The sequence below is a fragment of the Anabas testudineus genome, chromosome 24, assembly GCF_900324465.2.
Source record: "Anabas testudineus chromosome 24, fAnaTes1.2, whole genome shotgun sequence".
NCBI classification, from domain to species: Eukaryota; Metazoa; Chordata; class Actinopteri; order Anabantiformes; family Anabantidae; genus Anabas; species Anabas testudineus.
In genome coordinates this window covers 12,225,848-12,245,002 of record NC_046632.1, presented here as the reverse complement: position 1 = coordinate 12,245,002, position 19,155 = coordinate 12,225,848, and the positions used below count along the sequence as shown (strand labels likewise).

General features: G+C 40.5%; 1 protein-coding gene across 2 annotated transcripts in view; it reads left to right on the top strand.

Annotated features, from left to right (window-relative positions):
- The window catches only part of LOC113149853 (glutamate receptor ionotropic, kainate 2-like), a 57,032-nt gene that overhangs the window by 29,801 nt on the left and 8,076 nt on the right, over nt 1-19,155 (top strand). For both annotated transcript variants that reach the window (XM_026342193.1, XM_026342192.1), the window contains exons 7-14: nt 10,754-10,897; nt 11,717-11,824; nt 11,970-12,083; nt 12,222-12,428; nt 12,842-13,065; nt 16,692-16,810; nt 17,863-18,080; nt 18,540-18,765. In XM_026342193.1, coding sequence (XP_026197978.1) covers nt 10,754-10,897; nt 11,717-11,824; nt 11,970-12,083; nt 12,222-12,428; nt 12,842-13,065; nt 16,692-16,810; nt 17,863-18,080; nt 18,540-18,765 — 1,360 coding nt within the window. The remainder of the gene's footprint in view (nt 1-10,753; nt 10,898-11,716; nt 11,825-11,969; nt 12,084-12,221; nt 12,429-12,841; nt 13,066-16,691; nt 16,811-17,862; nt 18,081-18,539; nt 18,766-19,155) is intronic.

Sequence of the window (19,155 nt, the reverse complement as noted above, 5' to 3'; positions counted from 1 at the left end):
GAGGAACCTGCTAGGTGGAAGCTACGCACTAGTGGAAGGTGTTTTACCATGCTTGTTTCCATACAAGTCTGTATTTGCACTGTACTGTATCTAAGTGTGAAATACACCGAACACTGGAAAATGATTCAGTTCTCATTTGGTGGCTCCTGTGATCGGAGGACTTGGCTCACGTTTTGGTGGTTGTGTAGCACATGTCTGCCTGGAATCTGGGAAGAGAATACCGACACATGGATCCTTCTTCCTGTGAGCTTCATTCATAGAATAGTTCATCCAACTGTGTATACTACATTATATATACACAACATATTGGAATTGTCCACACTAATGATACAGTAAATCAGAATAATGTGAAGGTTATCCTCCTCAATATTTTACTATTACACCAAATACAGTCGATTAATAACAAGGAATCAAAGTATTGAAAACCTCAAAATATAAAACCAGCTTTGACAAACCCCCCTTTTTTGGCGTGTGATAGAACACAGTGATGCTTCATTTTTTGTATTTGATATATATCAGACAGCGCAAACAGAATGAGCTCCACAGAGGTTCACAGATTGGTTGCGTCTATTACAGCAATGTGATCTCCCTCCCTCTGATCCCAGTTGGCAGAGAAGAGAGCCTTTTAAAGACAGCAACTGTGGAGAGCAGACACTCGATGCCCTGTGCCGGGCACCACCAGCTGGGCTTGGCACAGCATCAACATTATTAGCACCAATGCTCCCTTGGTCCATAGAAGCCTTTTGTGTGCAGAAACAGGCGATGGGAGAGGAGGAATTTAAAAGGACAGATTTTTTTTTTGCTTTTGCTTTTGCTCCCTCCAACAGTTATTAATAAAATAAACTAAAAGAGAAAAACAATTCAGCTCTGTACAAATAGATTAAAATGACAAAACACCACCAAACTGATTTCTTAACTGTATCCTCCTGCAAGTCAAACATCCCTCGACAGTAATGCAAACAGGTGCCTGCTGATGTAATATAGGACAATAAAACCCTGTGCAATCAGGGATGGCAACCATCATCATATCACTATAATGCAGTCAGCCCCAGGAGGCTGGTGCAGCCAGCAAGAGCTGTGTGTGTCACGCTCTCACTCATGCTCAGGGTTATTGCCTGGCTGGTGGATCTTATGGCAAGCTATTGTCCTGTGAATATCTGGCTCTGCCATCTACACACACACACTGTACAAATGCACATAGCATGAACAGGTATCTACTGTAATAATTTAAAGGAAACAATACAGGCACAAGCAGGGATTTAGGCTCCTTTAAACCCCTCGACCACGCAGCAATAGTGCACTGCATGCTGAATTACATTTATTAGGCAGGTATATTTACTAATTACTTCCTTATCTACGACCATGAACATACAATTGAGCATACAGATTAAACAACCAAACAATATGTAAAATAGTTCAAATTAACTAAACCTTAAAAGGCTATAACATTAAAAAAAAAACACTTTATTGCACCAGTAATAAAGCACTCAAGCTTTCTTTCTGCATAATGAGGTGCATTTGTGATACTCAAGTAAGATCTGTTATACTGTATTTTGCTAGGTTTGTTAAACAAATATTTGAATGTAAAGCTTATTTAAAACACAATTTGTATTGTGGTATTACCATTTCTACCTATTGTATGTAAAGGATCTAAATACCTGTGCACCTCTGCACCTATGCTTATATGTACATGAATATTTATAGTCATGCACACAAAAGAAATGAAATGCACAGTAGAGACAGGTCTGCATAAAATAAATGAAATATCTTACTTGCTGACTTTTTTCTAATCAGTAGCGTAGGTATTCTAGAGAGACTTCTACAAATGCCCACTATTTAGCAACAACCCAGATGTAATTAACACTCCCTGTGTTGTTTACACTATAAATCAAGTGTGGACTCCCTCCATACTGCCTGCATCCTCTTTCTCTCACTTTCTCTCTCTCTCTGGCAATAGAGTCTACCAGATGGTAGGGAAAGTCGAAGGACTGGGTAGCCCTCCAACAAACTCCCCTCCTCCTCCACTCTGTAGAGTCCAGCTCGAACTTGGGATTGTCGCAGATGAAGCCCAGTTCTAAAGTGAGATGCCATTTAATCGCAGCCCTTGTCTTGGCTTGTTTTCAAGGAGTTTGAATAGTAAAAGCTCTGTCACTTTGGGAATTTTGGGAAGTGCTACTGAGGAAGGGAGGCGGAAAAAAACCTGTGGAGTGGGCACCTACTAGCCTCTTTAGCTAAACCTGGTGGGAGGTTGATTAAATATGAGGAAAGGCCATCATGTTAAACAGCCACTTAATCAGATGTAGGTTAGGCAGCATGGTACTAATTAGGGTAGACTCTGAAGTGGACAGTGCTGCCAACAGCATGCTGTTGCCTGAAGGGTCTGGTGGGACACCACTGCTCTGAACATTCACAACCTCTTTTGTCAGACTTAATAAAATAGTTTGGCACTATCATATTGGATGTTTCTTCTGTTCACTCACTTAGAGTAACAATCTGTGACATTTTTAACCACACTACTGGCATGGCTCTAGGGATGTCAGTATCCGTCTGTCAGTCGCTCAGTCCAGACTGAAATAGGTCAACAAATATTGGACGCAGTTTAATGCAATTCTGTACACATATCCATGATTAGCAGAGGATGGGTCCTAAGCACTCTACTGATCCTTTGACAGCCCTCACCCCCACCCTCAATCACCCTGCGGTTGACATTTGTTGTTTTGAGTGAATTGATCAATTGTTGGACGGCTTGTCATGAGATGTGGTGCAGACATTAATGTATATGTCAGAGTGAATTGTGCTGATTCTCATCTTGAGTCAAGAGTCAAGTATTTTGATTTATCTCCAAATACCTACAAAACTAATCCCATTACCACAGGCCTTAGCTGTACTTTATGTTTAGGGCTAATCAGCAAAATGTTAGCATGCTAAGACTCTTAACTAGGTAAACATTATACTAAGCATCAGTATGTTAACATTGTCATTCTGATCATGTTAGGATTTAGCCCAAGGTATCGTTATTCTTAAACATAACCTCACAGTGCTGCAAGCGTGCCTGTGGAATTTTATATAGTAAAAGGTGATTACCTTTGTTTTGCCTCTAAGAAGAGACAAATCTATATAGGAAAAATCTGTTATGCAAGAAAGCGTTTCTGACAGCAGCACCAGCGGTTTATTTGGAACAAACAGAAAAGGCACTGGGGGTACAGTAGTAGTCTGTGCATGTTTGAACTGCTTTACTCATTTAACTATGTAAGCAAATTGTTTGAAGGTTTTTATAAGGTCACTAAGTGTCTTTCCATGCTTATTTCTTTCCCAAGTTCAAACATGATATTTTGACATTACAGTGCAGAAAATACGATGTAATAGTGATGAGAGGAGAAAAGACAACTCTGAATAAATAGATGTATATGTTCATCAAACATCGTTTTTCTGCTCACTCTCTCAGCACTCCCACAGGTCATTCTCTTTAAAACTAAAAAAGCCTGTAGTGTAGTCCTTTATCCCCCTTTAAAGTGCACTTAAATCTACAATAAAACCGTGAAGATGCTTTCACATAAATCCAGCACCATCAATGCCGTTATGCAGGGGTCCTTGTTGGAGGAAGCCAGTCTTACTTTCCTGTGACAAAATCTCAGTTTAAAAAAAAATGCAACAACGATGCTCTGTTGCCTCAGCATGTGGAAATGCAATGTGAGAAAGGGATTAAACCTCCAACGCACAAAAGAAAAAGAGTAAAAATGACAGTGACGGCACTGGCAAAGCCCTCCACATACCCACACTCTGAGCAACACTCACGCACAGCTTAGTGAAATACTACAGAGAGCAGCTGGGCAAGGTGAAACGGAGACAGGGAGAAAGACAAAAGGGATGAGAAGGGAGGGAGGGAAATAAGGAGAGGAGCAAGGGACTGAGGAGAGACTGGGGCAGAACATACTGTAGGCGGTCAGAAAGAAAGAGAGGAAGAGAGACAGAGTGGAAAAGTTATAGACGGAGAGAGAACTGGCACTACACTGAACCACAGTCACCTGAGGGCTTTTTTTATTTTTTTATTTTTTATTTTTTTTCAACAAAATGTTCTGACACTGCCTGCTCTCCTTTCCCTGCTAGGAAGCCTGAAACAGTCATAATGTGCCCCATAAATCACATATGTCACATTTCAGTGTTTTAAAACTTGTCTTTCCACTTTCGTACTAGGAGTGAACGTTTGCGCAATCCTCAATGCGCTGATATAGTTGCATCATCCAGGGTCTCATTTAATGCGCCAATGCCCAAAATACATAGTTAGAGACATGTTACATTATAGTTTAATTACTAGAGTGGGAAAGAGCACAAGAAAATAAATTAAAAGAAATAGAAGAAGCAGAAACTGCTACTAAGACAATTATGAGGTGTCACAAAGCATGTAACATAACATCTATAGATTCTATGTTGTGCGGACTTGTAAGTTTGATGTTGTGGAAAATACACTCATTTCTGTAAGACAGTTAACTTAAATGTTCACGGATTCTGTCCATAGGTAATAAAACAGACATGTAAATCTCATTTGATTAATCTACTCCTGCTTCATTGAACGGATATACTGTATATATTTTCATTACCCTTCGTCAAGAAAGTGAAGCTTTTTCAAAATTCATTATTAGTTATACACAGAAAATTTTCCCCAAATGTCTGTAGCCCTCATGAGAATTTCATCTTTGTATATTCCCACTTTATGTTTAGGGCTAATTAGCAAAATGTTAGCATGCTAAGACTATAAACTAGGTAAACATTATACTAAGCATCAGTATGTTAACATTGTCATTCTGATTATATTACGATTTAGCCCAAGGTATCGTTATTTCTAAACATAACCCCACAGTGCTGCAAGCGTGCCTGTGGAATTTTATATAGTAAAAGGTGATTACCTTTGTTTTCCCCCAAAGGGGAGGCAAATCTATATAGGAAAAATCTGTTATGCAAGAAAGCGTTTCTGACAGCAGCACCAGCGGTTTATTTGGAACAAACAGAAAAGGCACTGGGGGTACAGTAGTAGTCTGTGCATGTTTGAACTGCTTTACTCATTTAACTATGTAAGTAAAGTGTTTGAAGGTTTTTTTTATAAGGTCACTAAGTGTCTTTCCATGCTTGTTTCTATCCGAAGTTCAAACATCGTTTTTCTATGAACTCCCACAGGTCATGTTATGGGACATGTTACATTACAGTTTAATTACTAGAGTGGGAAAATAAATTAAAATAAATAAAAGAAGCAGAAACAGACTGCTGCTGAAACAATTATGAAGTGTCACAAAGCGTGTAACATAACATGTACAGATTCTGTGTTGTTTGGACTTTGGTGTTGTGGGAAATACACTAATTTCTGTAAGACGGTTAACTTAAATGTTCACTGATTCTGTCCATAGGTAATAGAACCTATTAATCTGCTCCTGCTTCATATTGAACAGATATATTGTATATGTTTTCATTACCCTTCATCAAGAAAGTGAAGCTTTTTTTAAATTTATTATTAGTTATGCCAAAACATTTTCCACAAATGGCCGTAACCCTCATGAGGATTTCATCTTTGCAACTAAAACAAATAAAGTATCAGTGGGGGTGGTATCTTGATTAAAGTAGAGATTATAATTTAATGGTGTGTTCTTTTACATAAGTCTCTACTTGAGTGGTAAAGATTTAATTGCAAGAAGTCATGAAGTTTCGAAATGGAGATTTTGTGAGTGAAAAGCTTTCACCGACTGTGCAGGGAAGCAGCACAAATGCATATAAACTATGGAATGGAATGAATAATTACCTCCCTCTTCTATCAAATCATCAAACCCCAGGGGTCTGACTGTGATCTGAGGGCAGAGTGACTTCAGCTCCAAGAAAACAATGAGCTTCTCTCTCTCCCGCTGACACTGTGACTCTGATACTGATGGCTGTGCTGCTGGCGTGTGTGTGTGTGTGTGTGTGTGTGTGTGTGTGTGTGTGTGTGTGTGTGTGTGTGTGTGAGAGAGAGCATATCTGTATGAGTGTATGTGTGTGTGGTGCTCTCTTTGCCTGGCAGCTGCAGCCCAGTCATGCATGGTGAATAACAGGTCAGTAGTAATCTCATTAGGGCTAATCAGATGTATATGATATGTATCAACAGTGGAGTTTCACTGTACATAAGCAGCCGCGGTACACGTCCGTCACCAGACAGGTAGTAGGTGTGTGTTTGTGTGTGGTAAGAGGAATGCTGGGAGAGGAACGGGGTGAGAGGGGAAAGAGAGATGTTGTTTTTCAGGATGCTACATTACCAGAAAAATTATAGTATTATGCGCAGGCAGAGAGCTAGTGTGAATACTGATGCCGTAAACAGGAATATACAGTATTTGTGTAAACACACACGTAGACACACACACACACACGCACAGTAGCTAGCTCAGTGGAGTTTTCAGTTCACCTGTTTTAAATGAGGGAACTGTATGCAACCACAACAAATGAGGCATGCCTCTGGGAAGCTTGCAAGTTGAGGTTTGTCACTGTTTCTGAGTGTGTTTTTGTAAAGGTGTGTGTATGCCACACACCTGCCTAATTGGTTCTTGCTTGTGTGTTAATATTTATATGTGGCTCACGTATTAGCGGAGAGAGAAAATGTGAAGATGAACTAAGACATCAAGGGCTAGAAAGGGAGATGTAAGGTGTGGTAAAATGTGAGCCATTAAATGAAAGAAAAGACTCTACACTGGTACATTAATGAAGCACACGAGTGTGTTGTATTATTTTAAATGGGTATGTTCGACTGAGAGGCTGAGAGAGTTGAGATAGACAAGGCAGCAAAGGTTTTGGGCATCTTGCATGAAACCTTTTCCCCTGTTAGCCTGAGTGTCTCTGTGGTTTGAGATTGGATTCACTTAAAGCACTTAAAACACCCCACAGGACCCGTGCTTGGCTCAGAAATAAATATCAAGATTGCTCTTGGATTGTTTTTAAATTGAATACAATCTGCTAGAGCTGTGAGCCATCATTTCACATTTTTTCCCCCTCCAATTTCTCCTTCTTCGCCTTGATGCCGGCCTCTTTGTGTTTCCATCACAAAGGGATTTTACGGAAAGGCAAGTAGGAAAAAGATCTTTCCCATATAAATCATTTGAGCCAGAGAATATTTGATGGATCATAGCAACCAAACGTTAAAACATTGCGAAATTGTTTGCAGGAGTGGTAAGTTGAAGGAGAAGTTAATGGAATGGCAGAAATCATTCACAAAGAGGCTGATGAGAGATTCAGCCGAGTGTTTGGCCACAGAGTGCAAACACAGCAGCATACAGGGCTGTTTAATAAACTCAATTCTCATATAAACTGAGATATCTTGAAGCCAAATCAGTCTTTATGTTGCAATAAACAAATTCTCGTCTCTAATGTCACCAAGATAAAAAAAAACTTTGCTGCTGATGAAGCATCCAGTATATTCAATTCAATTCAATTCAATTTTATTTGTAGAGCGCTTTTTACAATTGACATTGTCACAAAGCAGCTTTACACAACCAAAGAACAGTACATGAACAGTGTATGTGTATGAGTCATAATAATGTGATTGTCCCTGATGAGCAAGCCGAGGGCGACAGTGGCAAGGAAAAACTCCCTGAGAAGGCAACAGGAAGAAACCTTGAGAGGAACCAGACTCAACAGGGAACCCATCCTCATATGGGTGATTACATGCTGTGTAGGCAGCAGTCCAGTATAACAGTTAAAGTATTTTAAGTTTAAGTTATATACACGTATACTTCTTATCACTCTGTAAAATTGTCATTGTAGTGACTTATAATGCCCTTTCAAATTTTCAAACACCATATTGAACACATACATTTTTTTTTTATTCATCTATTATTCATTATAAAGGCTTTGTTGTTCACAGTTGCATAGTTTTGCCATCTTTCAGGTAAAGACAACATAAATGCTAACACTGAATGTAAATCATGAGCTTTCATCCCTCTTGTTGAGGCATAATGTTTTCGGGATGTGTTGGGTTCTGGGTTCTCATGAAAGCAAAATCTCAGGGAAGCCATGAAGGACTTTCTTCAAACTTGTTTCTTGCTTGTGTGTTAATATATATATGTGTGTGTGTGTGTGTGTGTGTGTGTGTGTGTGTGTGTGTGTGTGTGTGTGTGTGTGTGTGTGTGTGTGTGTGTCTAACATATTAGTAGAGAGAGAAAATGTGAAGGTGTGGAAAAATGTGAGCCATCTACACTGGTACATTAATGAAGCAGAAGAGTGTGTTGTATCATTTTAAATGGGTATGTTCGACTGAGAGGCTGAGAGAGTTGTGATAGACAAGGCAGCAAAGGTTTTGGGCATCGTGCATGAAACCTTTTCCCCTTTCAGCCTCAGTATCACAGTGGTTTGAGATTGGATTCACTTAAAGCACTTAAGGCACAAACATCCACTTGGGCCCAAGGAGGAACAGATTAGATTTTGGTGGTCAAAGGTCAAGGTCACTGTGAAATGGGCGTCCCATTCCTGTGAATCACCCAGTAAAGTGCAGGGTTCACTTTCTACAAAGTCTTAATACCTTCAAACAAAACTAACAGAAAATGTGTTCATGGCAAACAAATTAATTGTCTCACCTCTGGCTTATTTTATTGTATAGTACAAGAATAAGTAATTTGATATGGATACTCTTTGTGTTTCATATACAGTACAGCAGTTTAGGGAAAAACAAAACAATTCAACACTCATTTCTTGAAGTCAGACATACAACAGCTGTCAAGCTTTTATGAAATGACTCATCAGCCTTCTGTCACACATCAAGGTTGTGCTAAAATATCCCAGCTGAGCTTTATACTGGGGCATAATTCAGTATGAAAAATAAAGTAAAAATAAACTTCCAAGCAGAACTTCTGTTTTTAGCAAACACGTTGTCAGATTGTTTTCCCAGAAGTGTTTTTCACAGAATATATTTATAGCATTAATGATTTATTGGAAAATGCTGTGCATGTTTTACTTTGATTCACATGAATAAAGAGTTTGTAGATTGAAGAAAAGTAACCTGATATTGATTGGTTTAGTAAGAAAAAAGTGAAATGTGTTGGCGGAAAGTTACAAAAAGTCACAAGCAAAACTGAAGTGAAGAGATATTTATGAAAAATATCTTCAAAAAAAAAAAAGATGGGTGGAATAAGAGTTGTGGTGGCAGGAATCCAAGCATGTTCTAGTCAAATAAAAATCAATCAAAACATTAGTTGAATAAATTAATTCAAAATGCATCATATGCTTTTGAAATGGCATGCAGAGGACTGAAAGTGAAAGTGATTATTACAGCTTTGCAGCTTTTCTGAATCCAGATTCAGTTTTATTTTGTTATTTTCCAGAAAAAAAGCTAGATTCAGTTCAACATAATGTGTTTGTATATTTTGTGGTTGATAACATAATAATTGGATGATTGGACATAATGAACTTTCTCTTCAAAGGAGAAAACAGTGTTTGGAAATGGACTGTGTGCAAAAATCCCCCTCTCTATTTAAGAAGTAGATTAGCAGAACAACAGACTCTTTCCCTAATCGGAATTTTCCATGAATGCCACCATACACAGCAGCACTCACCCACACATCCTCACACATCCTCTGCCTGCACAGGGAGAGCAGATATGGCACTAGCTGTTCTCATTCCCAGGGAGGCAGTGGGGATGAAAGAGTGCAGTGACTGGTCTCCCATCCTCTGATCTTCTGGTGCTTTTGACACCAGCAGTCACCAACTGCAAAAGCACAGTCTAACTAGAGGACAAGATTAAAATGGCCCACCTTCGAAACCACACATACACTCCCTACTCCTCTATCTTGCATTTTCTCCTTCCACGCTGTTGGCTGTACAATTTATGTCTTTAATTGGCCCGCCACCATAAATAGTAGCTGAATAAATTGTAAATGGAGCACACTTTTGCCCCTCCCAGACCCCTCATACATTTTTTTCCCCACCTGGATAGCATGTATGCTTCACTGCACATACAGAGACGGCGAACATGTCCACAAAAACCCTGTAGCTGCAGATACTTTGGAGTCTCAAAGTCATTTTTCATACTCCCTTGCAGGTTGGTCATCCAGGACTTGTCAAATAAGATCAGCGCAGTGTATTTCAGCCTGTGTGGGACCGTGGAAAGAGGATCTGAGCTTAGCTGTAATGTGTTGACCTGGGTAAATGTGAAGTATCTCAAACTGTGTGGACAGAGAGAATGAATGGAATTCATGTGTGCCAAGCAGAGTGGCAAAAGATAAATCTCGGCATGTCAGCGTGATGAATTTCAGCTTGAGCATTAACTCATTTTGACGACTTATTACTGGGGTTATATGAATGGCTATCATACATGCTTTTTAATACAGTTCACCATATATCCCAGCTGGATGCCAGTCAGAGTTGTCCCATCTGCACTGGTGCCTGTTTTGCATTCCTTCTCTCTGGGGAACAGGCACACCCATCACGAACCATTAGTCTTCACACTGACAGGCCAGCCTTCCACTGAGAGACTCTCCCTGGCGGAGCTTTCTCATTGCCTCAGACAGTAGTCGGGTATTTTTACTAACAGGCTGAGACATTGTGCCATTTGCGCACGGCATTTACTGCTGGCATTACTCCTAATTTATGCCCTCTTGTCCAAGCTAAAGCGTAAAGCAAGTCACCCGAGACTTCACACACTTTCTTATGTTCCTACGCAGGTGAACAAATGGAGGGATAAAAGGTCACGCGGACAGATGTATCGACAGGTGCTGTAAAATGTCTAGTAATTTTACCTTCCTGTTTGCAGACGGATGCAGCGCTGATGTATGATGCCGTGCATGTGGTGGCAGTGGCAGTGCAGCAATCACAGCAGATAACTGTCAGCTCTCTGCAGTGTAATCGCCACAAGCCATGGCGCTTCGGAGGGCGTTTCATCAGCCTAATCAAAGAGGTACAAGTCTATCACAGCTGTCAATATGCACTCTTTCTTAACCTCCCGCAGAAGGTATCTGATGAACCCTGTAGCTCTGTTGTCTTATATTAATCAGCACAATCATGTGTGTAAAGATGTCCTTTTTTAAATCACTGTAATGCTTTTGTTGCTCATTTTGGGCTTGACTCCAGACTAAGCATTTCTGAATCAGTCTTTCTTTTGTAGAAAGTTGTGATCATGATAAAACCCAGATATGTTTATTGCCTAATTTTAACACTCAGTGATTTCCATGAAATTGTATTCTAAGTAACCACTGGATTATCCTCTGTAACTACATGTTTTTTGTGATGTTACATTCCCTGTCTCCCACTTTTTCTCCGTGCATATCTCCACCTGTGTTTATATCAAAGCCTCTGTGCGTCTCCTTAACTCTAGTCAGGGTCAGCCATTTGCTTTGTTCTACAAAGCTCTTTCAGTCTGTGGATGGTATCATTGCAGGTAATTTTCAGAATGAGCCATTGTAGTAGCAGGCGCTTCCTGTGTCTGCTATCACTCTCTATGCCCGTCTGCTCCTCCATTGGCTTTGAAGTGAAACTTCAAGCACAATGAACCACATGCATAATGAACTCTTACCTGTCAAACCTGCTTCTATCCTCACTGCTTTATTGTTTCTTGTTATGTTGTTGAGATAGACAGTGAAGGGAGATCTAGATGGAATATATAATTGGGAAAGAAAAAGTTTTATGGTTAGAGGTTGGATTTATGTTGTTGAGAAAGACGATACCTTAAGGTTAATGGCAGGACTGTGGGGAGAGCTGATGGTTTTTCTGTCTGTAGGCTCACTGGGATGGTTTAACAGGACGCGTTCTCTTCAACAAGACCAATGGACTAAGAACAGATTTCGACCTGGATGTCATCAGTCTGAAGGAGGAAGGTCTGGAAAAGGTGTGTCACTCATTGGTTTGGTTGATGTTGCGTGGCTTCTGAGTTTTAAAAAGAAAAGACAAACAGTTGTTGTAGATCCTTTACACAATCCAGATCCATAGACATGACAAGGTGCTGTAGACTTGACGCTGAATTGTTTCAACAGATCGGAACATGGGATCCTCCCAGCGGTCTGAATATGACAGAGACTCACAAAAGCAAGACGTCCAATATTACTGACTCTCTGGCTAACAAATCCCTGCGTGTATCCACTATACTGGTAAACACATTCAAATGAAAACAGCAGCAGCACAAACACAGCAAAGCGAATGCACAGAAAGAACCAAGTAGCTAATACAAAAAAAAAAAAAAAACGCACAGTTCTGCACTTCTACACCAACTTATTTTCCCTGAACAGGAGGAGCCATATGTGATGTTTAAGAAGTCGGACAAGCCTCTGTATGGAAATGATCGTTTTGAGGGATACTGCATCGACCTGCTGAGGGAGCTCTCTGCCATACTGGGTTTCCGCTACGAGGTACGATTAGTAGAAGACGGGAAGTACGGTGCACTGGATGAGAGCACGGGCCAATGGAACGGCATGGTGCGGGAGCTCATGGACCATGTGAGTCAACAAGCTCCAGGGCTGCATAGCTGTATGTGAATAGGTTATGTCTTGTAGGCGCTGTGTGAAAATACTTCAGGACAAGCACCTAGAACAACGGAAGAATAATCTTAATACTGAGGGACATGGGTTAATTCATCTTAGATTAATCTAATTCCAGTATAGGTGCCTCACCTGTGACACCCTGTAAGAAGGAGTTGACATATAACCTGTAATTTCCGGCCTCCTACCTGCTAATCTAGCTGAATTAATGTGCCTGGCTATTTTCTCTCCCCTGTCATGTCATCCTCCTTTACGTATTGAGCAGGCCAGCTGTCGACAGAAATCAGATGTTAATTCGATTTGTAGTTTGTTATTGGTGGACTCAGACACTTACCCACCCACCCCACTCCACCCCTATTATCTCATTGCAGAAAGCAGACCTGGCAGTGGCGCCTCTCGCCATCACCTACGTCAGAGAGAAGGTCATCGACTTCTCTAAGCCCTTTATGACATTGGGGATAAGTATCCTGTATCGCAAGCCCAACGGCACCAATCCCGGGGTCTTCTCCTTCCTCAACCCCCTCTCGCCCGATATCTGGATGTATATTCTGCTGGCTTGCTTAGGTGTCAGTTGTGTGCTGTTTGTCATAGCCAGGTAACATCAACCTTCCCTTTCCCTTCCTTCATCCTCTCTTCCTTTCTACCTCCACTTCCTTCTTCCCTACCTGTCTGCCTTCACTTTCGCTAACGCACAGCAGTTGCTCCCTCTGGCCCTAAAGAGGAGAATTCATTCACTGAAAATCATCAAGCTGTGACTATAAGAGGCAGTGCATGTCTCTTTATCTCAGAGGACATCATTGATGTAGATATGGTCTACAACAAAAGAATATCAAACCAGCAGTAAATACCTTAAAGGGCCATACCAATATATGCTTATACTTTACTGCTGATTATCAAGTATATGATAATGTGATAATATTTAATATGATAATAATTAATTCTTGTCAAGTTAAATCTGTATAATATAATTGCTTAAAATACAAATACAGGCATCAGATTTAAATTTTCAGAGCCTCTTATCATCTCGCATATTCATAACTCAGAGATGATTTTTAAAGTCCATTGAAGTTTTATTGTCACATCAATAATAAAGTTGCTTTAAGGAAAATAATAAAGTGTAGTGTTCACTGTCAGTAAATGAGTAAATGAGCAATAACAATCACAAAATCATTGGTATGGTCTTTAAATTTCGCTGATTTCTCACAGTATTCCAGGCATGTTTGTGCAAGCATCAGCAACTGTAAACCAGCTACTCGTTACATATCTCTTAATCAGCCATAAGAAATGTACAAGTACAATGCTGACATTGTACAATTCTTACAAAATCTTAATGAACCCACCACCCTAAAACCCCTGATGCATGACAGATGTAGAAAGATGTGTGTTAACTCCAGGGCTACTTCTCCTTTGATCCTGAGAGGTTTGGGTTTAATGCACATTTTATCAAATGTTACTGGCAAAATGATCATGAGAGGAAAGCAGCAACTGTCACCTAAGTTAGTTCAGAATATGCAGATTATACCCATAACCCTTTGTTTCCACATCGGCGAGGGTAAGTGATTAGCATGCACTATATTGGTATTCGTCTGGTTGTAATGGAACGGTCACAGTACTTTTATTAAATTATACTGCTCCAATGCATGCACAGGATCTTTTTTGGCACAGCAATGTCAATGAATAGTGCTTGTCCACACTTTATGTGAAAAGAAATATTCAGCAAAGTTTAAATCTGAAATCCAGTCTTTTCTACAGTTCGCTGAGCTGGTTCTCTCATAATTATATTATTGATTACAAAGCCACCAATTGATTGGTCAATCCCCAAATGCAGAATATATTATTTTCTTTAATCCCCTACAAATAAAGTGAGTGAAGTGAGCTTATGAAGGCCCAGTTTGGTGCAATAAAACATTAAACAGCTCGATCTCACCGGGGATTCACAACGTCTTTGAAAGGCTTCCCACACACATACACACTGTATTCCTCATTTCAAGCTCCAGAGAAATACATTTCACTCAGTGGTTCCTTCCAGCTCAGTTTGTGGTTGAATTGATTTCTCTCTTTATTAACAAAACAAATGGTATTCTCTCAAATCGCAAAACCTTTTTTTTTAGTGACCAAGATCTTCATGCGCCACGAAGAATGGATGATTTCAATTGCATTATAACATGTTTACATATAATTATAGGCTGCTGGAGTTTTGCAGTCCAAGTCAGATGTGCCTGTGATTTTAACACCCCCCCTCCAACACAGCATCACTCGGCCTGAGAGAAGAAATGCAAAAGATCTATAAAGCCAGCCAGAGTAATTGAATCCAACAGACACTTAATGGAGGGTGCATGCTGTGTTATTGTGGCCGAGGACGGGCGAAGGGGAAAAGGAGCAGGAGGAGGGGGAAGAGAAGAAGAATCTTTTTAGAATTCTGTGTGCAATTCGACTTGTCCCCCATGCTCGATGTTAGGAGGTGACCTTACGTCTGCATGTTCCACATCCCCTTCTTCCTGGTGATCAGTGTGCAGAACACGGCCCGCAGGAATACGGGCCGGCTGCAGGCAAAGGTCATACAGAGGAGTCTGGTGCATACCGAATACACATGTAGACAAACACAATCAAATCATGTGTGTGTTGTATAGATTTATACCTTACAGACAGCACACATCTGATGTCTCCCACAATTAGCCTCAGGCAGCCACTGAACGCTACATGTAACATCTGTGAACAACATAAATAAATCATCACAGAAAATATTTGAATTTGTGATGGACTGGGCCAAAGCACATGCAGTTGCTACCGCGGTCATATGCGCACCCACACAGCTATAAAGGCGCATGCGCAAATATTCATTTACCAGAGGCTTAATACACTCAGGCATGAAAACATACACTCATACAAACACATACAATCACACACTGCATTCCAAACAGCTGCACAAGGCCATTGTGCCGAGTATGTGGCCTGTGGTTCCAAGGAGCCAGCGCTCATTGACATTCCAGCAAATCAGGCATCCTGATGGGGTTGACAGGAAGAATTATAGTGTGTCATCACAGCCATGTCCATGCAGATGGTTCTCAAGGGGACAGCATTTAAAATCGCTGTAACAGAAGAGCAATATGACAAAAATGTTCCCATATTTTCAGTGTTTGTAAACTCAGACCATTAATTAGGCAGCTATAACAACAAAGAAAGATCAAATGACATATCTATATATAGATTTGCAGCAGTCGCGCAGTCCCTGTGGCAAATAGCGCAACTATTAAACAGCCATCATATAACATTTGGTTGGTAATGTGAAATGCTGCTTGTTGTGTTATAAACATATCTACAGTATATGTCCCTGTACGTCTTTCCATGCTGCAGATGACAAATAGCATCACATTGCTGCGCAGTCTAACCCTCAGCTCACTGGGCTCACAGGCTTATTAGCATGCAGCATGTTGGAGGAAAGGCTCCCAAACAGCCTTACCTGATGGTTCTCTCAACTCTGCATAAGCAATGTTCCCTCTATCAACCACTTCAGCACAAACTCAATCAGTTCCTGATGCTTAACACTAACCCAATCACCCTGCGCTAATGCCATGCCACTTTTGCTTAGGATAATAAATGAGAAATGTCTACAACTGACCTGAAGACACTGACAATCAGCTGAGGCAGGCAGAAGCGAAGGGGGGAGGTTTATAAGGGAAGCATGGTAATCAGGAAAAATGGGGTTGTATGTTGTAGGGGTGGGAATGGTGCAGGAAAGAGAAGAAAAGAACAGAGAAGGCTGTTAGGAAACCAGAATAAAAAAAGAGGACCACAAGTCCCGTGTTGGGGGTGTAAAGAAGAAATGGCATCTGCAGAGTGCGGTGATTGCAGTTGCTGGAGGAAACACATAAAGGTTCCTGAGTCAGTGAATCCAAATGAGTTCCAAAGATCATCACACACAGGGACATTATCATCAGTGGCAGTGTTATTCCAGCCTATTGATCTGCTCTCACAATAAACTGATGGCATTTGAATATGCCAATAAGTTGATCTCAGCGAAAGCCTCTGTGATTTGCTTTGGTCTCTGCAGAAGCCCTGACCCTGAGGCCACAGCACAGGATTCCTATACATTTACATTCCCTTTGTTCTAGCTCACAGTGTTTTAAAATTTATGTTTCATCAGCTGTTTAATCTGCACCAGGGACACACTGTTCTGTGCTTTGTGCTGACATACCTGTCTCTGTGCTCTTTCCTTTATAGGTTTAGCCCTTATGAGTGGTACAACCCGCATCCATGCAACCCCGACTCGGATGTAGTGGAAAACAATTTTACGCTGCTCAATAGTTTCTGGTTTGGAGTTGGGGCTCTCATGCAGCAAGGTAGTTGCCTCAGCCTGTGGCTGCTGTTGCTCTGTGGAGCTGGAGCTCTCTATATCCCACTGTGTCTGAGGGTTGGGTTGTTTTGTACAAGCCAGCGGCAACAGAGAGAGACCTCTGGGGTTCCAAACAGAGCTTAGTGTAAATGTGCATGTACTCTTTTTTTTTCATTTAATAGGATAACAGAGCAAACTCACATGACATGAGAGGGGTAGATTTGACAGCCCTCATTCCACTTCATTAAAATCCAGTTACTCTCGTTGAAAACCCTGAGTTTTGTATGTCTGTCTGTATCTATCTCATCTAGATTGTACATTCATTATCATTTCTTATTATTATCATGATGTGGATTTTACCAGCTTTTAGTTTTATTTTGTTTTTTACTTTTTTCTGCTCAGCTCAATAAAGTGTTCTTCTCGTCAATGTCTTTATCAAAACCATATGAAATAGGATGAATTTTGAGGTTTATTCAAATATTATAAAATACATATAATTATTTTTATCATAGCAATGATAGCATTAAAATAATACCCAGTGTCCTCTCCTCTTGTCCCTGGCCCATCGGCACCTAGAGACCAGTGGGGTGTGGAGTCAGGATGTGAGGTTACCTTGGGTACATGACTCTCTGGCCCAAACAGCCTGTCACTTCTCAACACCGCTCTGACTTATCGATATTGAACATGTTTGATTTTATTGATTTATGCAAACACTTTGTTCTCAGGAGACATTTGAAATAGCACTTTTCGGTGTCTGCTGAATTATTTAAGGCACTCACTTGTGACTGAGACAAGATAATTTCACTTGTTTGAAATCCAACAATCATCTTGTTTTTAAAACCCTCTCAAGTGATTTCACCTCGACGCGAGTGCGGCATCCGCCTCAGCTTGAACCTTGATGAGAGTTCTTGAAACAAGTTTTTAAAGAAGCAATCTTGTTTTATACTTGCTAGAAATAAAGTTTACAGTTAAATACATGATTATAATCATATTATGGATTTGCTCAAGTGAACACGTTTTGCAGTGTGACATTCACTTTCGCTGCCTCCCACCCACCAGGCTCAGAGCTCATGCCCAAAGCGCTGTCAACTCGAATAGTGGGAGGCATCTGGTGGTTCTTCACACTCATCATCATTTCCTCGTACACGGCAAACTTGGCTGCCTTCCTCACTGTGGAGAGGATGGAGTCGCCCATAGACTCAGCTGATGACCTGGCCAAACAAACGAAAATCCTGTATGGAGTGGTGGAGGACGGTGCAACCATGACCTTCTTTAAGGTAGCTCTGCCTGCCAGACTGTCTTTTGACAGTTGACTGCCTTGTCTTTCTCACTCTAAGCTATAATCTCCAAGAATTTATTCTACGTTGATTGAGCAACACCCATGGTTACTGGTGGTTTAATATTAATACTGTTATAGTACAACAACAGCACAGGCCTTCACCATAAAAGCTCCACTCTGCTGTGTTTTAGCATAAAGAAGTAAAAGTAGGAAATTTTCATCAGTAGAAACTTAGGATGCCTTTTATTCTATTTTATATATTCTATATTTATTGTTCTATATTGAATGGCTATTGTTGATGCATGTTATATACAAACATTACTGTTTTTGTATATCTAATAAGTATAACGTTGAAAAGTTAAAAAGTTAAACACAACCGAACTTAGAGTTGACCACCATATTTATTCCTCACACTGCTTCCAACCTCACACCTCTCCTATTCTTTGGTTACTTGTAGAAGACAAAAATCTCCACCTATGACAAGATGTGGGAGTTTATGAACAGCAGGAGGCAATCAGTGATGGTCAAGAATGTGGAGGAGGGCATTCAGCGTGTCCTAACATCTGACTATGCCTTCCTCATGGAGTCCACCACCATCGAGTTTGTCACCCAACGCAACTGTAACCTCACACAGATCGGAGGGCTCATAGACTCTAAAGCCTATGGAGTAGGAACGCCTATGGGTAAATGACCTTGAATCTCTGTTTCCTGTGTTATAAAATGTTTGGATAGCTTTAGGATAGAGAGAGATACTGTAGAGACTGTGTGACAGATAAAGGTACTGTATATAATGTGGATGATGGATAAGTGTTGAGAATGGAAAAGTTGACCTTTATTGATGGGGTCATGGGTATAATAGTTCCACAGAGTGAAGTGTAAAACTGACTTAATGAAAACTGATTGGCTGAAGAGGTTGAATTTATGGATAAGGTTAAAATGTGCCTGGGGCTCAAGAACCAGGCACCATTGGAGTTCTGTTGTGGCAAGTGTCGAGATTTTCTAGCTGTAATGATTTTCTCGCAGGGTTATTTACAGAGCAGAGATGCTACCAGGGTTAAAAATGTTCACAAATA